This window comes from Phoca vitulina, unplaced genomic scaffold, assembly GCF_004348235.1.
Source record: "Phoca vitulina isolate PV1807 unplaced genomic scaffold, GSC_HSeal_1.0 scaffold55, whole genome shotgun sequence".
NCBI lineage: Eukaryota > Metazoa > Chordata > Mammalia > Carnivora > Phocidae > Phoca > Phoca vitulina.
The window spans coordinates 4,575,511-4,600,194 of NW_022589758.1; the positions used below are offsets into that span (position 1 = coordinate 4,575,511).

The 24,684-nt window shown below is 39.2% G+C and overlaps 1 protein-coding gene across 3 annotated transcripts in view; it reads right to left on the reverse strand.

Annotated features, from left to right (window-relative positions):
• SCML2 (Scm polycomb group protein like 2) overlaps positions 1-24,684 on the reverse strand; it is a 94,580-nt gene that overhangs the window by 47,287 nt on the left and 22,609 nt on the right. For all 3 annotated transcript variants that reach the window (XM_032389618.1, XM_032389617.1, XM_032389619.1), the window contains exons 4-7: positions 20,622-20,692; positions 19,512-19,746; positions 14,617-14,705; positions 3,205-3,448 (exon numbers count right to left, since the gene is read on the reverse strand). In XM_032389618.1, coding sequence (XP_032245509.1) covers positions 3,205-3,448; positions 14,617-14,705; positions 19,512-19,746; positions 20,622-20,692 — 639 coding nt within the window. The remainder of the gene's footprint in view (positions 1-3,204; positions 3,449-14,616; positions 14,706-19,511; positions 19,747-20,621; positions 20,693-24,684) is intronic.

The following is a 24,684-nucleotide window of genomic DNA, read 5'->3' on the forward strand; positions in this document are numbered from 1 at the left end:
ACATAAATAAATAAAATCTTTAAAAAAAAAAAAAAAAGAATGAAGGGAAAATAAAAACATTCTTGGATGATGGAAAACTAAGAATTTGTTGCCAGATGACCTACCCTAAAAGAATGACTAAAAGAAGTTCTCTAAAACAGAGAGGAAATGATGATAAAAGGAATCTGAAAATCAGGAAGAAAGAAGTGAAATGGCAAAATGTGGGTAAATACTTCTGAATTTTCTAATTATGTTTAACAGTTGAACACAAATTATAACACTAATTCATTCTCAATGAATGTAAGTATTTAAGAAAATATTATGAATGATGGAGGGTAAAGGGATACAAATTGAAGTAAGGTTTCTAAATTTCACTTTAACTTGTGAAATGTCTAGTGGGGTAAAGGACAGAGGAGGTGGATCTCAGAAAGTATCCATGAAACCACATTTTTAAAAAATGCTCTGCATCTATTTATTCAGCTCTCTAAATCTGGCTTTTCAAAGTAGTCTAGTAACCATGCTTTTACTTAAGACCACTAATGAGCTCTCCTCTCAACGTTTATGCTGTACTATCTTTCATCTCCTGTTGTTAGGGAAACCAACCTAGTAACTCTCCTACATTTACGTATACTTTTTCTCTTGATTTCTATCTTCTACTCATCCCTTATTTTTGTGTTTCTCAAAGTCTGGGCCTCAAACCATGTGCAATGGAAACACCAGAGCCCCACTCCAGACCTACTGATTCAGAACCCCTGGGTATGAGTTCCAGGGCATCAGCTTTTGAAAAAGTCCCCCCTCCCCCCCAGGTGATTCAAGTGTGAGAACTGTTTTAAATATTCACCCACAAGGTTCTGTCCTTGGTCCTTTTCTACTTCTACCTGTTACACATGCAAAATTAAAGCCACACCCAAAACTTCCCCCACTTACTGCTATCAATTGGATGTGTAAGCTGCCTACCATCCACCCCTCCCCCAGACAGCACCTATAATCCTACCTGACATACAGAATATTTATTTGAATGAGCATGATGGCTCTCAAACCTGCTTTGTCAACTAAGACCTATCTCTTTTGGGCTCCATACCTGCATGTGCAGCTATCCAATGGACATGTTCACCTGGTATCTTAAAGTTACCCTGAATTAGTTAGGATTAAATTCAGCTAACAGTAACAGAAAAACCTAAAAGAATAATGGTTTATATAACATAGAAGTTTATTTCTCTCAAATAACAGTCTGGAACAGGCCAGTATGAAAATTCTGCTCCACAAAATTCTCAGGGATTTTGGCTTATTTCTGCTTTTCACTCCACTATACCTAGAATATGGTCCCCATTTCATTGTTCAAGATGGAACTCCACCCAAAACAAGCACATAACTAGCATCAGGATAGAAGCAGGAAGAAGGAAGACAGAAGGGTACATTCATCTCTAATATACTTCCTATAAGTAGAACATACTAGCTCTACTTTTATCCCGTTGACCAGGACTTAGTCTCATGGCCATATATAACTGCTAGGGAGGCTGTAAATATAGCCTTCATGGTAGGCAGCTGAATTGTGTTACTAAGAAAAAAAGGGATACCAGATAGTGTAAAACAACAGCATTCTTGGTCATGCATTCCAAAGTCATCATGTTCCAAACTGAACTACCTCGTTTTCAGGGTAAACTGTGCGATTTTATACCTTTGTGAAGTGTCCACCCTACCTTTATCTCTATTCTGCCTGGCAAACTCCTTCTCTCTTAATACATCATGTGTCTTTCTGTTAAGCATTCCTTTACCCAACCGATTTTCCCTCCAGCCTAAACAAACTGGATGTCTTTGGGCCACTTTCGTATCTAGCACACGTCTCTATTTTTGCACTGCTGATTCTGTATATATACATATTTTTTTTTTAAGTCTATTCTTCCATTTATCCCTCTAACTCCTTGAGGGCAGAGACTGCCTTAGTATCATACACACATAGATCTGGAGCATATTAAATTTTACAAAAATCAGCCATTAATATCTACTTCCTAGAATTATGGCAGCAGGGAACTGGTAAAATACGTCCCTAATAAAAAGGACATCACGGTATGTAGTATTGTAATATAATGGAATGTGTTAAAGTCCCAAATCAAAAAAGAAAGCAGTTACAAGAATATGGCTGTATGCTTTTATCTAGCCACTGCTCTCATCTTACACACATTACTTACACATTTTCTACACTCATCTTTTTTTCTGGTATAAATAAATTTTAGTTGGATAAATTTTAAGTATGTTTACATTTGATTCTACTAATAAGTTTGTATTTAACTTAAGCCAATGATTAGGTTCTATACTTAGATCCCACTTAAATTTCAGCAGTTATTCCATCACAGAAGACCAGGTTAGGCATGTCTAAGCTCTTGGAAGACACCTAAGGAACCTCAATATTTTGATGATTTTTTTCTGAAAGAAAATATCTAGATGATCATAGAATTCAACTTAGGAAGCACAGCATTACAACTGATAAACACCTGACTATAATAACATGTTAATCTATGATGGTTTCCATAGTGTAAAATTTTCACTGACATGGGCGCCTGGGTGGCTGTCGGTTGAATGTCCAACTCTTGACTTCAGCTCAGGTCATGATCTCAGGGTTATGAAATCGAGTCCCATGTTGGGCTCAGAGCGCAGTGGGGAGTCTGCTTGAGATTCTCTCCCTCAGCCCCTTCCCCAACTCATACGCACGTTCTCTCTCAAATAAATAAATCTTTTTAAAAAATAAAGTAAAATTTTCACTGACGGGTAGATTTTACTTAAGACTATCAAACTATCAATTTAACTTGAAAAAACTGACCAAAATTGTGCAAAACACATATATAACAGTTGTTACACCTTACCATTTAAAAACTACCTTTGAGATATAAACAATGGAATACTATGTATAATTTTAAATTGAATATCAACTACAAAGATAGCTAAGCACCCCAAAATGCTTTCAGTAACAAGGCTTCAATGGTCCAAGTGTGACTTGTAGCTTGCCCATATTCTCCAATGTGGACTGTCAATTCAGATTATGATGCTGAGTTGGCCCTCAAAAATTCTAATCATTGCCGTCTTCTACCTTCAGTTCTCTAGCCTAGGCAGTGCCCTCCCTGTCCTGTCTGCTGTTCCAGCTGAGCAAGAAGTCCTAACCTCAATGCCAATAGCAGTTAGATCTAACCTTAATAAAATAAAAGAACATGTAGTTACTTATTATCTTACCATGAGTTCCAGGTGGTTGTAATACATCTCCTGTCAGGCGACACCACCCAACTGGGAAAATATCTCGACAATCGTACTTGCACCAATAATCAAAAGCTCCACTCCAGCCATCAAATGTGATATAAACTTCATCTCCTCTAACATCTCCAATAGTTGCAGGGCAGATCAGATAAGGGTTCTTTTTGTCTATAGCTTCAAGTTTCATTCCCACTTTAAAATTATTTAGAGGTGGCTTTGGTGGTTCCTACCAAAACATTTTAAAAAAAAGTTTTTTGTTAAGATGTAATAAGAAGCATTTGTTCAACTGTATCTCACAACTTTTAGCAACCAAAAATTAAACTCCATGTTTATCAATTAAATACAGGAAGAAAACAGTTCTCAGAAGTCTCTCTGAAACTCTGCTCTACATCTCACTTACTCTGGAGCAGAGCCAAGAACCTGGATGGAAACAAAACCAGACTGATAGTAATTCATTCATTCATCTAAGAAATATGTGTTATATAGTATGTACCAGAAATTTAGGATTAATTAGTGAACAAAAAATAACAAAGATCCCGGCTCTGGTGGAGCTTACCTTCTAGTGGTGGGTGGTAGTAGTGGTTGGGTGCGGGTAGGGGAAAAAGAGAGAAGCAATCAACAAGAAATTTTAAAAGAGGGAATCAAACAAACCTAATAAATGTATAAATTACAGGGTATGTTGAAAGCTGGTAAGTCCAAAGAGAACGAACAGCAGCATATATTATCTAAAAAAACAAAAAAAGAAACCACCTCCAAGTATAAAATGCAGACACAAGAACATGAAAGTCATATAGTCTGGGGTCATTTATGATATCCAATCCAGAAACCAATATTAAAGAAGCATCCTTTAGTTATAAACATTTAAAGCATGCAAATGCTAACAGGATTCTTAAAAGCCTAAGTGCTATGTTAAAAGCAACACCTTTTCTTTCAATTTGCTTTTTATCCTAGTAAATAGCACCATCATCAGCCCAGTCATCCAAGCCAGAAGGCTGGAAATAGTCCTAGACCAGGGGTTATCAGCCCAACTAAACATCAAAATCACTTGGGGCCACACCCCCAGGATATTGATTTAATTGGTCTGGGGTGGGGCCCAGGCATCAGCACATTTTAATTCCCCAGGTGATCCTAATGTGCATCCAAGGCTGAGAACCACTGCGCTAGACACATCCTTTTCCCGTAACACTCACATTCAAAGACCAAGACCTGCCAATTCTATCCCTTAGATTCCTAGGATAACAACATTAAAAGTTAACCTTCAATCATTTAGTATAAACCAGGCACTGTTCTAAATGTTTTCCATATATTTAATTCTCACAACTCTATAAAGTCAATGCAATTATTATCCCCATTTTATAGATGATAAAACTGATGCACAATTGCCTAAGAATATACCAGAAGTATCAGAGCTAGATTTTAAACGTAGGCTGACAACTCCTTGGAACATCCTACCACATTCACCTGCTTGGACAACTCCAACTGATCCACTTCAAAGCCCAGCTCTCCTGGTCTCTTTAAGGCTTCCCCGGCCAACTCCTGCCCACTCCTACACCCCCTCAAAGGAGGTGCTCTTGCCTTCAACTGCAAAAGTACTCTGGAAATGTGTTTACTCCTCTGAGGCTCAGGGATTCTCAAAAGCAGATATATCTTATTCATATTGTTATTTCCAGCAGAGTACTCAACAGCAAGATCTTTTTTTAAAAAAAAAAAACGAATTAACCAAGTAATCACCTGAAGAACAGTAAACAAGCTTTCAACTAATTCTTTCACCAAGATACAATTTAAAAACATACTGGTGGGTTGATTCCTTTTTTAAAATGCCCCCTTTAAACCCATCTCACTGTCCTGTACTTTTCCAGTGATATCCTTTATACCCGAAGTCTTAAAGTTCCTTAATTATTAGTCTTCAAAGTCCTTTTAATTACATAATCTTAATTTGGTTCTTAAAAACCACCCAAAAGTCAGCAGGGCAAAAGTTAGCTTGATCAAAGATCACAGTTATTTGATAAACAAGTAGCTGGTTTACTGCCACTTCATGAAGGGGCTAAAGGTCAACTAATTGTTACTACATATGGCAGGAGAAAAGGGAGGTGGATTTGACAAAAGAAAACTTTGGCAGTTGATAAACTTGTGCTGCACATTCACAGAATGGAGGAAATATTCAAGGCACACACAAGGTTCCTAGGACCTTACACTATCATATAACCAAATAAGAATAAGACTTTCTGTAGCAAAGCAAACTAAATTCAAATGGCAAGACACATTTTCTGCTACAAAACAGAATTAAGACAGGAATGAGCAGGAAAGAAAATTTTAAGATTCAAACTCTAATCTAAAAAGAGATATCCCAAATGTAACAGTATGTCATCAATAACACTATTAGCTGACAAGTAAAAAAAACCAATGATTATGGACAAAATGCAATTTATTCTCTAAGATTTTCATACTGTTTATTAATTCTTCTAAATTTCATGAATACTCTACCAAAGTTACTTACATCAGTATAGCCATACAAACATATATTAACAGAGCTCTGGAAGAAAACAAATATATTGATTTTTAAAAAACCAAAGGAACTGCGCCTTTTCCATAAATAAATGAAAGGGTTTTCTCTCAAAACAAGCTACCTCCAGATTTAGATAATTGGCAAAATGGTTCCCTCTGCTGTCCACAAAAGGTAATGATATAAAGTAGCTTTTAAAAATGTTTTTAAAGAATGTTTTACATGTCATCATCAGTTCTTGAATGACTTCCTAAACACAAAGATATAATGTGTAGGGGCGCCTGGCTGGCTCAGTCGGTAGAGCATGCAACTCCTGATCTTGGGGTACTGAGTTCAAGCCCAACGTTGGGTGGAGAGCTTACTTATATATATGGTAGTAAAGAACGCTCTTTTAACCCCTCTCCTTGCCTACCTACCTACAATATGCTTCTCCTTAAAGGCTATTTCTTTTCATATCCCACAGACTCTGAGGCCAAGTGTGAGCATTATCTGCATTACCCCTCCGCTTGCAATATTCTTACCCTTGTAACCTCATGGTTCCTTCTCTCCCTTTCTTCAGATCTTCACTCCAATGGCATCTTCTCAGCAAGACCTTCCTGGCCAACCTATCTAAAATGTCACCCTCCCTTTTCCTTAGCAGTTACAACCATCAAACATAATATAGACTTTATTTATTTTGCATGGTTTATTATGCATTTCCCCAGCCAGAAGGCAAGCTCCATAAGGACAGGAGCTCTTTCACTGCTTTGTTTATGGCTGTATTCCCAGTCTACTCCTGACCACAGACTCTTATCCTTAACTTCTACGTCCTTACTTTTAATCAACTACTTCTTTGACCTCATCAAAAATTCTAGTCCTTTAAGCTTCATTTATTTATTCACAAATATTTACAAAGTGCCTACTAATGTCAGACACTACTGAAGGCTCCTGATACACATTAAGTAGCAAAATAGACAAAAATCCCCCCCTTGTGGTATTCACATGCTTAGTAAAGAGAAAGATGAGAAACACCGTAACATAAGCAAAATATATTCTATGTTAAAAATGATAAGTGCTATGCAAAAAAGGAAGTAAAGCAGAGCAAGGGCGATCCAGAGAAAAATGTAAGGAAGGGGTTGTGCAAAACTTTAAATAGGGTGAGGAGCCTGGATGGTGCAGTCGGTTAAGCGGGACCAACTCTTGGTTTCAGCTTAGGTCCTGAGACTGAGCCCTGTGATGGGCACCCCACCCCCTGGCACATGCATGCGCAGGAGCTCTCTCTCTCTCTCTAATAAAATCTTTGAAAATAATAATAAATAAATCTTAAAAAGAAACTATTTTTTTTAAGATTTTACTTATCTGAGAGAAAGAGAGAGAGAGAGGTGAGGGGTAGTGCACGAGTGGCGGGGGGAGGACAGAGAAAGGGAGAAGCAGACTCCCTGCTCAGCAGGGAGCCCAATATGGGGCTCGATTCCAGGACTCTGGGATCATGACCTAGCCGATGGCAGATGCTTAACCGACTGAGCCACCCAGGTGCCCCAAAAAGAAATACTTTAAATAGGGTAATGAGAACAAGCCTCATATGGAAGGTGACATGTGAACAGAACCCTAAAGGTGATTATTAACCACGCAGTTACCTACAGGAAGAGTATTCCAGGCAGAGAGAATAGCCAGGGCCAAGGCCCTAAAGCAGGAGATGTGTCCACATGTTCGAAGAACAAGGAAGTGAGTGTGGCTACAATTTAGTATGCAAGTGAGAGAGCAGTAGGAAACAAGGTTAGAGAGATAATGAGGGGTCGTATGGAGAGCCATGGAGGCCACTATAAGGACTCTGAGTTTTACTGTGAGTAAAATGGTGAGCCCCTGGACAATTTTGAGCAGAGAAGTGATATAATCTCATTTATGTTTTAAAAGGAATATTCTGGTTACTGTGTTGACTACAAACTGTAAGGTTATAAATAAAGAGGTCAATGAGGAGGCTACTGAAGTAATCTAGGTGAGAGATAAAAGCAACTTGTACCAGCTGATAGCAAGAGAGATGTCAAGAAGTAGCTGGATTTTGAATATATTTTGAAGGTAACGCCCATAGGATTTCCTTATGGACTGGATGTAGTGTGTGAAAGAAATAATCACCAAGGTTTTTGGCCTAAGCAATTGGAATAACAGTTACCACTCCTCGAGATGGGAAAGGCTGCAGGCAAAAGTCTGAGATGTCTATTGGACATCCAAGTGGGGATGTTGAGTGGATATTCAAATCTGAGTTGGGAACAAAAAGTCTGAATTGGAAATACGGATTTGAAAGTCATCTGCATATAAACTGTATTTAAAGCCAGGAATTAGATGAGATCACCAAGGAATTAATACAGATCAGAGTTTCTCAACGTTGGCACTATTGCCATTTGGAGTCAGAACATTCTGTTGTGGGGGCTGTTCTGTGCATTGTAGGATATTTAGCAGTGTCCCTGGTCTCTACCCATTAGATGTAAGTAGCACCCCCCACACACACACACACAGTTGTGATGAACAAAAATGTCCCCATATATTGCCAAATGTCTCGTGGGGGGCAAATCGCCCCCCTTCCCGGTTGAGAACCACTGATAGAGATAAAAAAGTGAAGGGGACCAAATACTCTAACATTCTATAAAATTCTTTCACATCCAGGTTACAGAGCATCATGTCACCCAAAATCGACTTATCCCGCTGTCATTTTATTATCTCCAAACCTTAATTCAAGATCACCATGGGATGCCTGGGTGGTTCAGTCGGTTAAGTGTCTGACTCTTGATTTTGGCTTAGGTTGTGATCTCAGGGTCACGAGATGAAGCCCCGCATCAGGCTCCACACTGAGGATGGAGTCTGCTTGAGATGGTCTCTCTCCCTCTGTCCCTCCCCACCCCGCTTGTGCTCTAAATAAATAAATAAATAAATAAATAAATAAGTAAAATCTTAAAAAAAAAAAAGATCACCATCCACTTTACCTATTTATACTTAGTTGCTGAACACTGCTGGAGAAAAGTCCCACATGTTTATTATATGTAGTACCATTTCTTTAGTGTTCATCCTTAGCTGAATCCTCCAAAATATTATCATGTGTCCCTAGGCCAATCTTTTTCCCATCTCATACAGCTGTTGTTCCATTTACCATTCATTTTAAGACAAATTTTATGTATCCTCATTATATGTTAATTATTTTGTTAACTTTCTTCTCAACCAGAGAGTAAGTTCTCTACCCCAGTGCTGGAACACAGTAGACATTCAATCTATGTATGAATCCTTCCCTCCAGCCTTTGTCAGTTGCCTATTTCACAGAGTAAACTGAGGCTATCAGGAATGAACTCTTATCGATATTCTGCCCCCAAAACTACAAATTTAACTCTACCTGAGGACACTTTTCACCTGGTCGTTAGTTCTTGCTAATGTAACCAATAAACTTCCTATCCACCAAATAGTCAAGAATCAGCTTTCCTCTCAACTGACCTTTATTAAGTACCTGATATAGCTACTTATACATCATAAAGGTGAGTGGGTATTTCTCAAGGTTCTAGCCTTGATACTCTCCTCTTCTCCTTCTAGGTATTCTCTCTAGACTAGCTTTTTCATTCTCAAGGCTTCCATCATTACCATTTAAACTAAAAACTGCCATATCCACATACCCAAGCCAAACCTTGTTTTTAAGTTCTGAACACTTTACTTCCAACAGTCTGCTAGTAGTCATCCCTCCTCAAATTTCCAAGAGGCACCTTGACATGTCCAAAACAAAACGCATTTTCTCCCTCTATATGTATTCATCTTTCTGTATTCTCCAACCTTTCTTCATTTAACAAACAAGTATGTACCAAGACCTATGACAGACACCGAGAATACAAAGACATTAACTGTTCAAAAGGAACTCATAGTCTAGGAAGAGACAATGAAAATAATAATATAATCCAATTCCTATAAAGATTGAGATATGCGCAAGGTGCTAAAGAAGCATAAGAATAGAAAGGGGGAGGGGCGCCTGGGTGGCTCAGTCGTTAGGCGTCTGCCTTCGGCTCAGGTCATGATCCCAGGGTCCTGGGATCGAGCCCCGCATCGGGCTCCCTGCTCCGCGGGAAGCCTGCTTCTCCCTCTCCCACTCCCCCTGCTTGTGTTCCTCTCTCGCTGTGTCTCTCTCTGTCAAATAAATAAAATCTTTAAAAAAAAAAAAAAAAAAAAAAAAGAATAGAAAGGGGGAATTAGGGAAGATACATTGGAGGATTTAATGCCTAACTAGAAACTTAGCGTTAACCAGAGACAACCAGCTCAAAAAAGGAACATGGTATCAACAGGCTATCAGAAGCAATTTAGAACATAAAATACAAAGCAAGGAGTGGCAGCCATAATCCAGATCATACAGCACCTTAAAGGCCATATTAACAAACTTACACTTCATCCTGAGTGCAACTGGGAACTTCAAGAGTTTTAAGCAAGTGAATGATGTGGTTAAGGCTCCTATATCAGATATTTCTGGCAGTTGTGTGGAAGGATGAAGGTTAGAGGCAGTTATAAGGCTAGCTGAACAGTTCAGGCAAGAGGAAAGCCTGCACAAGGGGCAGTGGTGGTAAGGTTAGAAAGAGACATGAGAAAAAATAATTAGGAAGCTAAGTGGGTGGGCCTTCCTAATTAAATGGATATTCAGAGGCCACGGTCAAGAAGGAGTAGTGATTTAAAATGGCTCTTGGCAAAGTTTCAAGCTTGGCTGAAAGAGCACCCACAAAGCAATGAGTAAGAACAGAAATCCAACAGAAAAACAGGCAAAGGCTATAATCAGGTAATCCACAGAAAAATAAAAGGCCATTAAACACATTTTAAAAGCTCAGTTTCACTGGTAATCAGTTCAGTGCAAATTACAGCAATGAGATACCATCCCCACCCCCAACTCCCCCAGAAAAAGATAAATAAAATTTTTAAAGATCAATGATATTTGATGCTAGTGAAAGTGTAGGAATAGAAACATCTATACAATAATAGTGGAGCATAGCTTGAAACACCCATTGGGGTTGCAATTTAATAGTATATATCAACACTTAAAGCACACATTCCCTTTGAACCAAAAATTCTACTTCTACAAATATAGCCTTCACACTTATAAAGAAACCTCTAGATTACAGATGACTTAAACAAGAATATGGACACAACCTAAACATCCATCCTTAGGGACAGATTAAACCAATTATGGTAATCCCTACCACAGACTAGTACAACACAACCTAAAATACATATGAAGCAAAATGGAAAGGTTTCCAGAATACACATATTTTAAGGGTAAAAATAAATCACAGAACAATATTCACAATATATTCAAATTTATGTTTAAAAAAATAAAAGCCCATATATGTCTGTGAATGCACAGAAAAAAGTCTAGGAGAACACAAATAAAACTTCTATTTGGAGAGAAGAGGGTGGAAAGGAGGAAAGGATGGGACAGATAAAAAGACACACATTTTTTACTCTAGCTAAGTGCATATTTTGATATCCTCTCTCCAAACATGAATTACTTTCATAATTTTTAAAAATGAAAAACATAATGTGTGTGACATGTAGCATGTAACTAGCTAACAAAGCAATCTGATAATAAGTAAAATAAATCCGATGGCTTTTCTAAAGCCACAGCCCAAGCTAATAGTGTTTAATAAAGACTACTACTAAACATCTCTTTTGTTACTATTCTCACATATGCTTTACACATTGCCCAAAGGGCCTATGTCCCTTGCTGGGAGGTGGTAGGGCAAACCCACTTTCAGGCACTCTTGCTACTCAAAGTGGCACTCAAAGAATTTTTCTTTGCAATGCAAGAATCATATTAATTGATGTTTTACACATCCTTATGTCTTTAAGGTTCTCCAAAACCTTTTAAAACCTTAGCCAAAGCTGTCTTGAAAAAGAAGAACAAAGCTGGAAGTATCATAATCTCAGATTTCAAGATATACTATAAAGTTGTAGCAATCAAAACAGTATGGTACGGGCCAAAAATAGACACATAGATCAATGGAACAGAGTCCAGAAATAAACCCACACTTATATGGTCAACTGATTCACAGCAATGGGGAAAAGACAGTCTCTTCAACAAATGGTGCTGGGAAAACTGGACAGCTACACGCTAAACAACAAAACTGGACCACTTTGTTACACAAAAACAAACTTGAAATGGATTAAGAACCTAAATGTGGGGGCGCCTGGGTGGCTCAGTCGGTTAAGCATCTGCCTTCAGCTCAAGTCATGATCCCGGGGTCCCGGGATGGAGCCCCACATCCGGCTCCCTGCTCAGCGGGAGTCTGCTTCTCCCTCTGTCCCTGACCCTGCTTGTGCTCTCTCTTGTTCTGTCTCTCAAATAAATAAAATCTTAAAAAAACAAAAAACAAGAAACCTAAATGTGAGATCAGAAACCATAAAATTCCTAGAAGAAAACACAGGCAGTAATTTCTTTGACATTGGCCACAGAAACATTTTTTCTATGTGTCTCTGTTTTTCTATCTTTCTACTTTTCTATATGCCTCCTCTGGAAAGGGAAATAAAAGCAAAATTAAACCATTGGGACTACACCAAAATAAAAAGCTTCTGCACAGCAAAGGAAACCATCAACAAAACAAAAAGGCAACCTACTGAATGGGAGAAGATATCTGCAAATGATATATCTGATAAGGGGTTAATATTCAAAATATATAAAGAACTTAGAGAACTCAACACCAAAAAACGAAATAATCTGATTTAAAAAAATGGGCAGAGAACCTGAATAGCCATTTTTCCAAAGAAGACATCCAGATGGCCAACAGACACATGAAAAGATGCTCAACATCACTCATCATCAGGGAAATGCAAATCAAAGCCACAACGAGTTATCACTTCACACCTGTCAGAATGGCTAAAGTCAAAAAGACAAGAAATAACAAATGTTGGCGAGGATATGGAGAAAAAGGAACCCTGGTGCACTGTTGGTGAGAATGCAAACTGGTGCAGCCACTGCAGAAACCAGTATGGAGGTTCCTCAAGAAATTAAAAATAGAATTACCCTATGATCTAGTAATTCCACTACTGGGTATTTACCCAAAGAAAATGAAAACACTAATTTGAAAAGATAAATGCACCCCTATGTTTACTGCAGTATTATATACAATAGCCAAAATATGGAAGCAACCTAAGTGTCCATCCATAAATGAATGGATAAAGATGTGGTATATATACATATATATACAATGGAATATTAGCCATGAAAAAGAAAGAGATCTTGCCATTTGCAACAACACGGATGGACCTAGAGAGTAAAATGCTAAGTGAAATAAGTCAGTCAGAGAAAGACAAATACCATATGATTTCACTCATGTGGAATTTAAGAAACAAAACAAAACAAAGAAAAAAGAGACAAACAAAAAAACAGACTCTTAAATAGAGAACAAACTGGTAGTTGCCAGAGGGGAGGTGAGTGGGGAGAGGGGTAAAATAGATAAAGGGGATTAAGAGTCCACTTATCTTGAGATAAGCACTGAGAAATGTATAGAATTGTTGAATCCCTTTTTAAAAAAAAACTACAATATTTACCATTCTTGACATGAATAACTGTAATAAAATTTAAGTGACTGAAAAAAGAATCAGGGCAGAGGGTGAGAAAGAAATATTTTGACCCGTAATTTAACTAAAACTTGGCTTTTATTCACTGTTTCTTAACATAGTGTACTCTTTCAACATTTTCTCAAGAGCATAAACTATCTTCGGAATTTTCCCTCTTTGTTATATAACAAATATTTCCTTATAACAAATGCTTTCTGATGACTGTTTTTAATATTCTTTTACTTCTGAAACCAAATCTCTCTAAGTAACTTTCAAGTGGTTTTTTGGCCCATCATCATTTTCTCCAATGTCGAAGGATGACTAATACAGCAAAGTGAGGGGAAGCTTCACTTCTGAAGGTAAATAAAAAATAGCAATGAATATTTGCTTCCAGTAGAGCACTCCTTTCATATCTAGGGTGAAGAAAGAGGGTACAAATTCATTTTGACGAGTGGGTGATTATAATTGAGACTTTTTTATGACTTGCTGTTATGGGCTGAAGCGTGTCCCCACCCCTGCCATATTCATATTTAAATCCTAACCCCAGTACCTCAGAATGTGATTTCATTTGGAGACAGGGTCTTTAAAGAGGTAATTAAGTTAAAATGAGGTCATCAGGGTGGGCCCTAATCCAATGACTGGTATCCTCATAAGAGGAGGAAAGGAAGACACAGACACACAGATCATGTGAAGACACAAAGAGAAGACAGCCATTTACAAGTCAACGAGAGAGGCCTCAAAAGAAACTAAGCCCGCTGATACCTTGATCTTGGACTTCTAACATCCAGAGCGGTGAGAAAATAAATTTCTGTTGTTTAAGTCACTGTAATGAACTGAATGATGTCCTCCCAAATTCATAAATTGAAGCCCTAATCCCCAATGTCATTGTATTCAGAGATAGGGCCTTTAAGGAGGTAATAAAGGTTAAGTGAGGTCATAAGGGTCAAGTCCTAACCCAAAAGGACTAGTGTCCTTGTAAGAGGAAGAGAAACCAGAGATACCTCTCCTTCCCCACAGGCACAGAGAAGAGGCCATGTGAGGACACAGGAAAAAGGCGGCCATCTATAAGCCGAGGAACAAGGCCTCACTAGAAACCAACCCTGATGGCACTTCGATTTTGGACTTAGAGCTCCCAGGATTGTGAAAAAATAATTTTCTATTGTTTAAGCCACCCAGTCTGTGGTACTTTGTTAGGGCAGCTCTAGCAGATTAATACACGTGTCAATCCAGTAATTTAAAAAGAATTTTTTTTTCCATATCGGAGAAGACAAAGCATTTAAGTGCCCCTATTAAAACAACAAAACTACAGCCCAGGTGATGGAAGCTTTTTATAACATTTTTCTTACCTTCTTAAAGAATGTCGCAGGTGCCATTTCAGATCCATTCAGTGTTCGTAAGAGGAACATTGGCCAAGATGATGCATTCATCTGATACCCTATTTTATAAAATAAATCAGCATGAAAAAGTCTCCCTGTGATATTACAGCAAGTTAGTATAAAAAAGAGGTTTTGTTTACCATTCTTCTCCAGAGAATGACTTTCTTATTGAGAAACTAAGGACATAGCTAAGAGAAGCAGATGCACCCTCCAATCAGTTCTACGGTACCCACTGTACTACTTGGCAGCAATGCTACAGTAGGGGTAGAAACTCTCATTTTAGAGAAGCCACTAGCTAGAGGTCACCAACACACATGTATGTACGTTAGGAATGGGCCATAATACTAGGGGTGATCCAAGCCAAAACCCACAAGAGCGTCCAGTCCCCACCAACAGCCACACAAGCACAGCAAAGGCTGCAAAAGACTTCCAGCCCTTCTTTTTCCTTAGAGTCCCTGCCTTATTTCCTTTCAGAAAGACAGTTTCTTGTGAAACTCAGCAAACGTACACTTATGATGCATTTCACTGTATATAAATTTCACCTCAAAATTTAAAAAAAACTGTAAATAAACACTGAACTCTAGTTAATGATATGCATGCTAAAGTATTTAGGGGAAATGTACTAACATCAAAAACTTCCTCTGAAATACATTTAAAAATAAGATGGATTGATGAATCGATAGAAAGGCAGATAGATAAGGGATAAAGCAAGCATGTAAAATGACAATGGCAGAACCTAGGTGATGGGTATGTGGGTGTTCACTGTAAAATATTTTCACCTTTTCTGTATGTTTGAAAATTTTCATACAATGTTAGGAAAAAAGATAGCTCTCACTTTAGCAATCTTTACACACACTAAACAAGATCTTCTCTTAGAATTTGTATCAGATGAAATCAAAATACACTCAACAGGTGTCTTTTTTAGAGATCTCATCAAATAATAGTGAATATCACAGCATCTGGCACATGCAACAGGGGGTAGAGGTCTGCTAGTTGTATTGCTTTATTGCAATCCGTTTCATGCAACACTTGCCTGCACTGATGCCAGAATTAAAGAGAACTTGCCAGCATTCCTGATGGATACATGCATTAAGATAGGGAGGCACACGAATCACTGGCAATCACTGGCAATAGGTCCATCAGTAGGATTAACCATGCAAAAAAGTTCAGACAGAAAGTCATCCTATAATAATCCTATACCAAAATCCCCTTAATCTGAGGGGGGAAAAATTGGGGGAAGAAGGGGATTTATTATATACTCCCTTATAATAAGTCAGTATTATTAGTGATATCTAATAAATAATCATCCACAAAATGGATTTGCTACACTGTGGTTAGAATATTGCATAAAAATAATTCTCTGGTCCTTATGCCTTTCTCTTAACCCCCATCTTATCCTATTACATCATGTAATCATCATCATTGCTATCATCATCATCATCATCTTAATTTGACGTTTTTCTTATTTCTTTAATTGCCTAGGAGCACCTAGGTGGCTCAGTCGGTTAAGCAGCTGCCTTCAGCTCAGGTCATGATCCCAGGGTCCTGGGATTGAGCCCTGCATTGGGCTCTCTGTTCAGCGGGGAGCCTGCTTCTCCCTCTCCCTCTGCCTGCTGCTTCCCCTGCTTGTGCTCTCTCTCTCTCTGTCAAATAAATAAATAAAATATTTTAAAAAAAAAATCTTTAATTGCCTGAAGTCAAACATCGATTAAAAGGCCAAAAATAGATGAAAGTGCATATAAAAACTCAAACACAGATAAAACTAATCTACAATGTTAGGAAGTCTAGACAGTGGTACCTTTGGGAATGGGAGGTTTATGACAGGATCAGCAGGAGTGGGGCTTCTGGGGTGCTGATAATATTCTGTTTCTTGATTTGGGTGATGGTTATATGGATGTGTTCATTTATAAGCTGTACACTTACAAACTATACTTTTCTGTTTGCATGCTAAAACTTTAAAAAAACTTTTAAATAATAACCTTTAAGGTTTAAATAACCTTTTAAAAAAGAAAACCAAGTAAGTTGTGTTATAAAATGGAAACTAAACTATTCAAAGCACCTAATGAGCAAATTGGCAAAAATTGTCTATTTTTAATATGTACTATCAAAATATATATTCATCAGCATGTACTGCTATGTATTTCATATTTTTAATTAAAAAATTCTAAAAGTCATTTGAAAAAAGAATGATCATAAATCTGGCTATGTGTTTGAAATGTTGGCAATCACGACAGTTATGCTTCCTTTAAACAAAATTCCAAAAACATATTATCATTTGTAAACAAATCAAATCCAAACAGGGAAGCACTATGCCTCAGGTTTACACTTCTGTCTCTTATAGAATTCTGTAGGATATAAGAGATATTTAAAACATAAATGATATGAAGAAAGAAAAGAAGGCAAAAGGCAGAAAAGACACACACCCTAAACCACCTTCTTGGAATAACACATCTCTAATTAGTTATTTTTTAATATTTTAAACCAAATTAGGAATAATTAACAATTAGAGCAAGAAAAGTATAAAAATATATTGCTAAAAGAGTGGTAATTATTAATATCTTAAATTTTGGGTTCTGAGGAAATTTTTAACTATAGTAGGAAACAAAAAGAAATCCATTCTCTCATTGTGCTTTACACTAGAGAATTTTCATTTTCAGCATTGTAAAGAAGAAACAAAAACTAATATCTACCATTCACTCAAGACTATAGAAGTAATAGGGACGCCTGGGTGGCTCAGTTGGCTAAGCATCTGCCTTCAGCTCAGGTCATGATCCTGATCCCGGAGTCCCAGGATCAAGCCCCGCATCGCATTGGGCTCCCTGCTCAGTGGAGAGTCTGCTTCTCCCTCTGCCCCTTACCCCGCCCTCATGCTCTCTCTCAAATAAATAAAATCTTAAAAAAAAAAAAGACTGTAGAAGTAATAAAGGAAATCACTTATTTTCTACAGAATAACAGAGTACATCTAAAAATATTTTGGGGGGCCAGGCTTTTTTTTTTTAAGATTTTATTTATTTATTTGAAGAAGAGAGAGAGAGAGCACAAGCAGGGGGAGCAGTAAGCTGAGGGAGAGGGAAAAGCAGGGAGAGGGAGGAACAGGCAGAGGGAGAAGGGCAGGGAGCCTAATGCAGGGCTCAATCCCAGGACCACACCCACCCCACCCACCCACCCCACCCCCGCCCACATCATGACCTGAGTCAAAGGCAGATGCTTAACTGACTGAGCCACCCAGGTGCCCCCAGGGGTTTTGTTTTTTTTAAAGATTTATTTATTTTGGGGGGGGGGAGTGCACATGAGCACAGGAGGGAGGAGCAAAGGAAAAGGGAGAAAAAGTCTCAAGCAGACTCTGCGCTGAGAACAGAGCCCAACGTAGGGCTCGATCTCGTGACCCTCAGATCACGACCTGAGCTGAAACCAGCAGTTGTATGCTTAACCAACTGTGCCACCCAGGCACCCCTGGAGTACATCTGAATATTAAGAGAGAACAGGGATGGGGCGCCTGGGTGGCTCAGATGGTTAAGCGTCTGCCTTCGGCTCAGGTCATGATCCCAGGGTCCTGGGATCGAGTCCCACCATCGGGCTCTCTGCTCAGCGGGGAGTCTGCTTCTCCCTCTGCCTGCCACTCCCCCTGCTTGTACTCTCCCTCTCTCTCTCCCTCTGGCAAATAAATAAATAAAATCTTTTAAAAAGAGAGAGAGAGAGAGAACAGGGATGCCTGGGTGGCACAGTTGGATTTTTGGTTTCCTCCCGGGTTGTGGTCTTGGGGTCGTGGGATTGCGTCCTGTGTCGGGCTCTGCACTGAATGCTGAGTCTATAAAGTTTCTCTCTCCCTCTCCCTCTCCCCCTCCCTGCCTTGTGCACACACGCTCTTTCTCTCTTTAAAATAAATAAATAAATCTTTTAAAAATAAATAAATATTAAGAGAGAACAATTTTGCCCAAAACTGGAGTCACATACTTTTTAGCTTTCAAAAACTTGGTCAAAATTCAGAGTTTTGTACTTAAAAACCTTTGCTCATAAAGTTCCATCAATCTCCTTTTCAAAGATCTAAAGGTACTGACCCCTACCCCCTCACTATGATTTCTTCTCATTATAGTTATAATGAAACTTCCAAGTTTGAAACTGGGGTCTGGATGTGGAATCATACCCTTCACCTGGGCTCCCCACCATGCCAAAAATGCTGAATGGCTCAACAGACAATAATGAGGGAGGAAGTGACTCAGTAAGAAATGCTACAAACTTCTCCCCCAGAAGGGTTTCTGAATCTGCATGTGTGACCTAGTAGAGCTGCTTCTGACATTTCAAGTTTGAAGACAGCATATGTCTTGCCCTGGAGTGGAGAACCTTCAGCACACATATGCCACATGTGTACTGACATGAAACTCTGTAACATATGGTACTGAGTTGATCTCTCATACATTCTCCACAATAACCATCTATTTGCAAAAATGCCTGTGAGAGATTTCTAAAAGGCTACTTCAGGGGCATACGGCTGGCTTGGTCAGTAGAGCAAGCGACTTGATCCTGGGGTTGTGAGTTCGAGCCCCACATTGGGTGTAAAGATTACTTAAAAATCAAATCTGGGGCGCCTGGGTGGCTCAGTTGGTTAGGCAGCTGACTCTTGATTTCGGCTCAGTCCTGATCTTGGGTCACGAGATCAAGGCCCACATGGGGCTTGATGCTCCGTGCAGAGCTCCCTCCCCCTCTGCCCCTCCCCCTGCTCACACACGCTCTCTCTCTCAAATAAAAAATAAAACCTTTAAAAAAGTAAAATAAAATCTTTAAATAAATAAAAGGCCACTTGAAACTTTTTCTACTAAATATTACATTAATAAGAATATGTTACTTTAAAATTTGTTTATCCTTACCCAGTGGAGGCTGAAGTAAGTCCCCTTCCTTTTCACATGTCCCAATAGGCTGTATGTCTGGAGAATCGACAAGTCTCCAAAAATCATTTCTGTTGTCACTACCATCCAGTCTTAAACGTAGCCTGGCACCAGTAATTCCAACAACCGTGGCTATACAGATTGAAGTCATATTGCGAGGGTCATGGGCTTCCAATTTCATACCAACTTTGAAGTCATTAGCTGGTGGAACCTTGGACTGTATATGTTACATATGTGTGTGTATGTGCACACACACATACACACACACACACACACACACACACAAATAAAGTTTTGTTAAAATGCATCAACTGTAAGAAAAACAAACGGTCAATTATGTTACCAGAATACCTGTGAAATGTTTTAAGTAACAGTCATAGCAGATGGTGAGCAAAAGAACTCTAAGGGTCAAGGAAAAGATCTTCTCCAAACCCTTTCCTTGGCTTGACATGCAGCATAAAAACACTGCCTATTGCTGGTCTTATTCCTTTGTCCACTTCCAGGCAACCCAAATACAGCCTATAAAATGTACCCTTAGTGGCCTTCTAAAATAAGAATCTGATTAGGCCATTCCCCTTGAAATAAACCAACTGGCAGCTCACCACTGCCTAAGTCCAAGTCCTCAATACAGTTTAAGAGCCCCCACACCTTTAACCTTATTCCCACACTATCACCTCTACCCACTTTGTCCTCCAGCCACTCCATGCTATCCCTCAATACTCAGGTTCTTTGTACATCCATGTGCCTTTGCTTTGGATGTTCTCTCTGCCTGGAATATCCTTCCCCTCATTCCAACCATCTCAGATATCACCTCTCCTGTGAGCACTCCCAGTATAGGGTTATCATACTTCTCATAATTAATTATTTACATGTCTGTCTTTCCCTCCAGATGGACAATCATAAGGGCTTAGTATACCTGACACAGAGTAAATTCTTAATGAATGAATGCAAATAAACCATCTGGCCCTTAAGTGGCATTACCACAATCCCATTATCTCCTCACACTGCTAGAACCTAACAATCACACAGACATCCCTCAACAAATTAACAGTTCACATTAATATATACAATATCTATACAATTTTGGCATACCTGTCTGAAACATTCTGAAGGGGCACTCAAAGATCCAGTCTCTTTCAAGTAATTTTCCCAGTGGAAATCATCTGAAAAAAATATATATATACACAAAATAGGGGGTTTTTCAGTATATATATGTATACTAACTTTCAGGAGTAAAATGGGACTTTAGTTCCATATCTCGTTTATTTATTTTTTTTTTTAAGATTTTTTATTTATTTATTTGAGAGAGAGAGAATGAGAGACAGAGAGCACGAGAGGGAAGAGGGTCAGAGGGAGAAGCAGACCCCCCCGCTGAGCAGGGAGCCCGATGTGGGACTCGATCCTGGGACTCCAGGATCATGACCTGAGCTGAAGGCAGTCGCTTAACCAACTGAGCCACCCAGGCGCCCCCATATCTCGTTTAAAAAGGACTTCCTAAAGAGCAGATTCAAATTTCCTGATCTGCATTTGATTACCAGCATAGAAATAAAAAGACAACTTTCTGATAATAATGGCTCTGATATAATTACACTCCAGATCTTCTCCATGTAATGAGGAATTAGCACAATGATTCTAAAAACGTAGACTCTAAGAACAACTAAAGGATTTTTTTTATAGAGTAATAGCAAATTCTACTCATCTGTCTCTAATATAAATTTATTCAAGACATGTGTATACTCGGGGTGCCTGGGTGGCTCAGTCATTAAGCGTCTGCCTTCAGCTCAGGTCATGATCCCAGGGTCCTGGGATTGAGCCCCGCATCGGGCTCCCTGCTCAGTGGGAGGCCTTCTTCTCCCTCTCCCGCTTCCCCTGCTTGTGTTCCCTCTCTCGTTGTGTCTCTCTCTGTCAAATAAATAAATAAAATCTTAAAAAAAAAAAAAAAGACATGTGTATACTCAAGACCCTTTCATCCCATTAATGTGAAGCCACTTCTTTTTTTCATGGAGAACTAAAGGTGTTTAGGTATGTGGTCTAACAGAATCTTACCTCTGCAATGCTTTATGGAAAGAAAAAAATCTGAGAACCAGAGTTGTTTCTCAATTGACTATTAGATCTCCATACATGGTATCAAGAATATGGTGGCAGAACAAAGCAGTAAACCAGTCATCAGTACAGTCATGATATGAATTATTTTAATGATCTATATTTTCTACAAATGCTTACTGTCCCTTCTCTCACTCAGTCTTCATGATATATTACAATGGTATTGAAGGTCATAAAGGTATTGAAGGTACTTTGCCTGGCTTGCACCCTTCAATTCAGTGTTCCAGTCAGACTGCCAAGACACTGAGAAAATGACTTGATAGCAGTATCAAAGGTACTATTAATTCATACAAAGCTTTTTTGTTTTTTTTAAAGATTTATTTATTTATTTTAGACAGAGAGAGAGAGAGAGAGCATGAGCATGTGCGGGCGTGTGTGCAAGGAGAGGCAGAGGAGAGAGAGAAGCAGACTCCCGGCTGAGTGGGGAGCCCATGTGGGGCTCGATCCCAAGACCCCAAGATCATGACCTGAGCCGAAATCAAGAGTCAGACGCTTAACCAACTGAGCCACCCAGGCGCCCCATAATTCATACAAAGTTTAATTCTCATCAACCACCTATGCTCTTGTTTAATTTCCTCACACTTACTGGGTTTGACAGATTCCCTTCCTGGGGGAATCCGAATTACCAGCCTCTTATACATCCTTCCAAGGATAGAATACTTATACACACATACACATACACACAAATGGAGTGCTGTTAAATGATTAACAATCAGCTTTCCAGAATATACAAATAAAAAGCCTGACTGGTAGTGTTTGCAGATTTCTATGGTATAAATACTACCACCATGGCTGATCACAAGGTGACAGGGTGAAGTCGCCAACTACAAAGCTGGGAAGAGATGTGCACAAGTGGCTCTCCCAAGCTGGTGTGAGCCAGCTTCAGCATACCACTGTTATGTGTTTATGCATTTATATGTGTATGTACACATATTACATATGGCATTAAGCATGTCATACATAACACTGTGCACCCTGCTTTTTTTAACGATAAATCTAAGAGATTATTCCATTTAAAAAAAATACTGGGTTTAATTCTGTTTGTAGATATGAAGCTAGCACTACCACAGTGCTTAATGGCATGCAGCAGAATGTCAAGAATATGTGATCTGAGGTCGAACCTGCCTTCTTCCAGTCTGGCTCTGCTTCTTACAAGCTATGTGACCTAAGCAAGTCATTTCAGTTTCTCAGCCTCAGTTCCTACAAAATGAGGAAAAGTAATACATACGGTACAAGGTATTTTGAGAATTAAGTGTTGAAGCATACATATGTCACTCAATAAAAAGCATGCATTATTATTCTAAAACTAAAAGTCATACTTGTGCCTCAATTTATTAATACTGGATAGCTTTGTCAAAAGTGAAAACTGGGGGGCACCTGGGTGGCTCAGTCGTTAAGTGTCTGCCTTGGGCTCAGGTCATGATCCCAGGGTCCTGTGATCGAGCCCCGCATCGGGCTCCCTGATCTGTGGGAAGCCTGCCTCTCCCTCTCCCACTCCCCCTGCTTGTGTTCCCTCTCTCACTGTGTCTCTCTCTGTCAAATAAATAAGTAAAATCTTTAAAAAAAAAAAAGTTAAAACTGGGGTGCCTGGGTGGCTTAGTCGGTTAAACGTCTGCCTTCAGCTCAGGTCATGATCTCAGGGTTCTTGGATCAAGCCCCACATTAGGCTCCCTGATCAGTGAGGAATCTGCTTCTCCCTCTCCCTCTGCCTCTCCCCCTGGCTCATGCTCTCTCCCTCTCTATCTCTGTCAAATAAATAAATAAAATCTTAAAAAAAAAAAAAAAAGTGAAAACCGAGGGGCGCCTGGCTGGCTCAGTCCATAGAGTGTGGGACTCTTGATCTCAGGGTCGTGAGTTCAAGCCCCACAGTGGGCATGGAGCTTACTTTAAAAATTTTTAGATATATATTTTGGGGGGCCGCGCCTGGGTGGCTCATTTGGTTAAGCATCTGCCTTCAGCTCAGGACATGATCTCAGGGTCCTGGGATAGAGCCCCACATCAACCTCCCTGCTCAGCAGGGAGTCTGCTTCTCTCTCTCTCCCTCTCCCTCTGTATGTGCTCTCTCTCTCTCTCTCTCTCTCTCTAGCTCTCACTATCTCTCAAATAAATAAATAAAATCTTTAAAAATAAATAAATAAAAGTGAAAATGGAGATCCATGGTTCCAAAATTAACTGACCAGGATATTTCAGTGACCTCCTAAGACTAACCTGACAATCAGGAAACCCAAGGTTCTAACTGAAGCTCTACCATCATATGACCTTGGAGAGCATTAAAAAAAGAAGAAAACAGGGGCACCTGGGCGGCTCAGTTGGTTAAGCATCTGACTCCTGGTTTTCGCTCAGGGTCATGGGATCAAGCCCTGTGTTGGACTCCATGCTCAGCATGGAGTCTGTTTGGGATTCTCTCCCTCTCCCTCTGCCCCTACCCCAGCTTGCTCTGTCTCTCAAATAAAATGTATAAATATTTTTTTAAACCAGGGGTGCGTGGATGGCTCAGTCAGTTAAGCATCTGACTCTGGATTTCAGTTCAGGTCATGATCGGAGTTGTGGGATCAAGCCCCACATCGGGCTCCACACTTAGTGGGGAGTCTGCTGAAGGATTCTCTCTCTCTCCCTCTCCCTCTACCCCCCCCCCCGGTCATGTCTCTTTCTCTCTCTCTCAAATAAACAAATCTTAAAAAAAATAAAAAGAAGAACGAAACACGAGTGGAGGGGAAAATCTGACTATGGCATCATTAAGGAGCCAACATCCCAGGAAGAAAGAAGCGTAAGTTGAAGATAATGACAGGGAAACTAAAATCATTTCATAATAATACCTCAAATAAACCAGCTACATTTGTAAAATTTTTCAATAACACTAGAAAAAAATTCATTTAACACTATTTTTTAAATATTTTATCACCATTTGTGTCTGAATGGGCTATAATTTGAGCTAGCAAATCCTTTATACCAGTATTCTGCAATATGATCATTTTCTATCACATTGCTAGCTAATGACCCCATGTAGCATTTAACCCTTGGAGCCTTAACTTTTTTTCTTTATTCTTAAGGC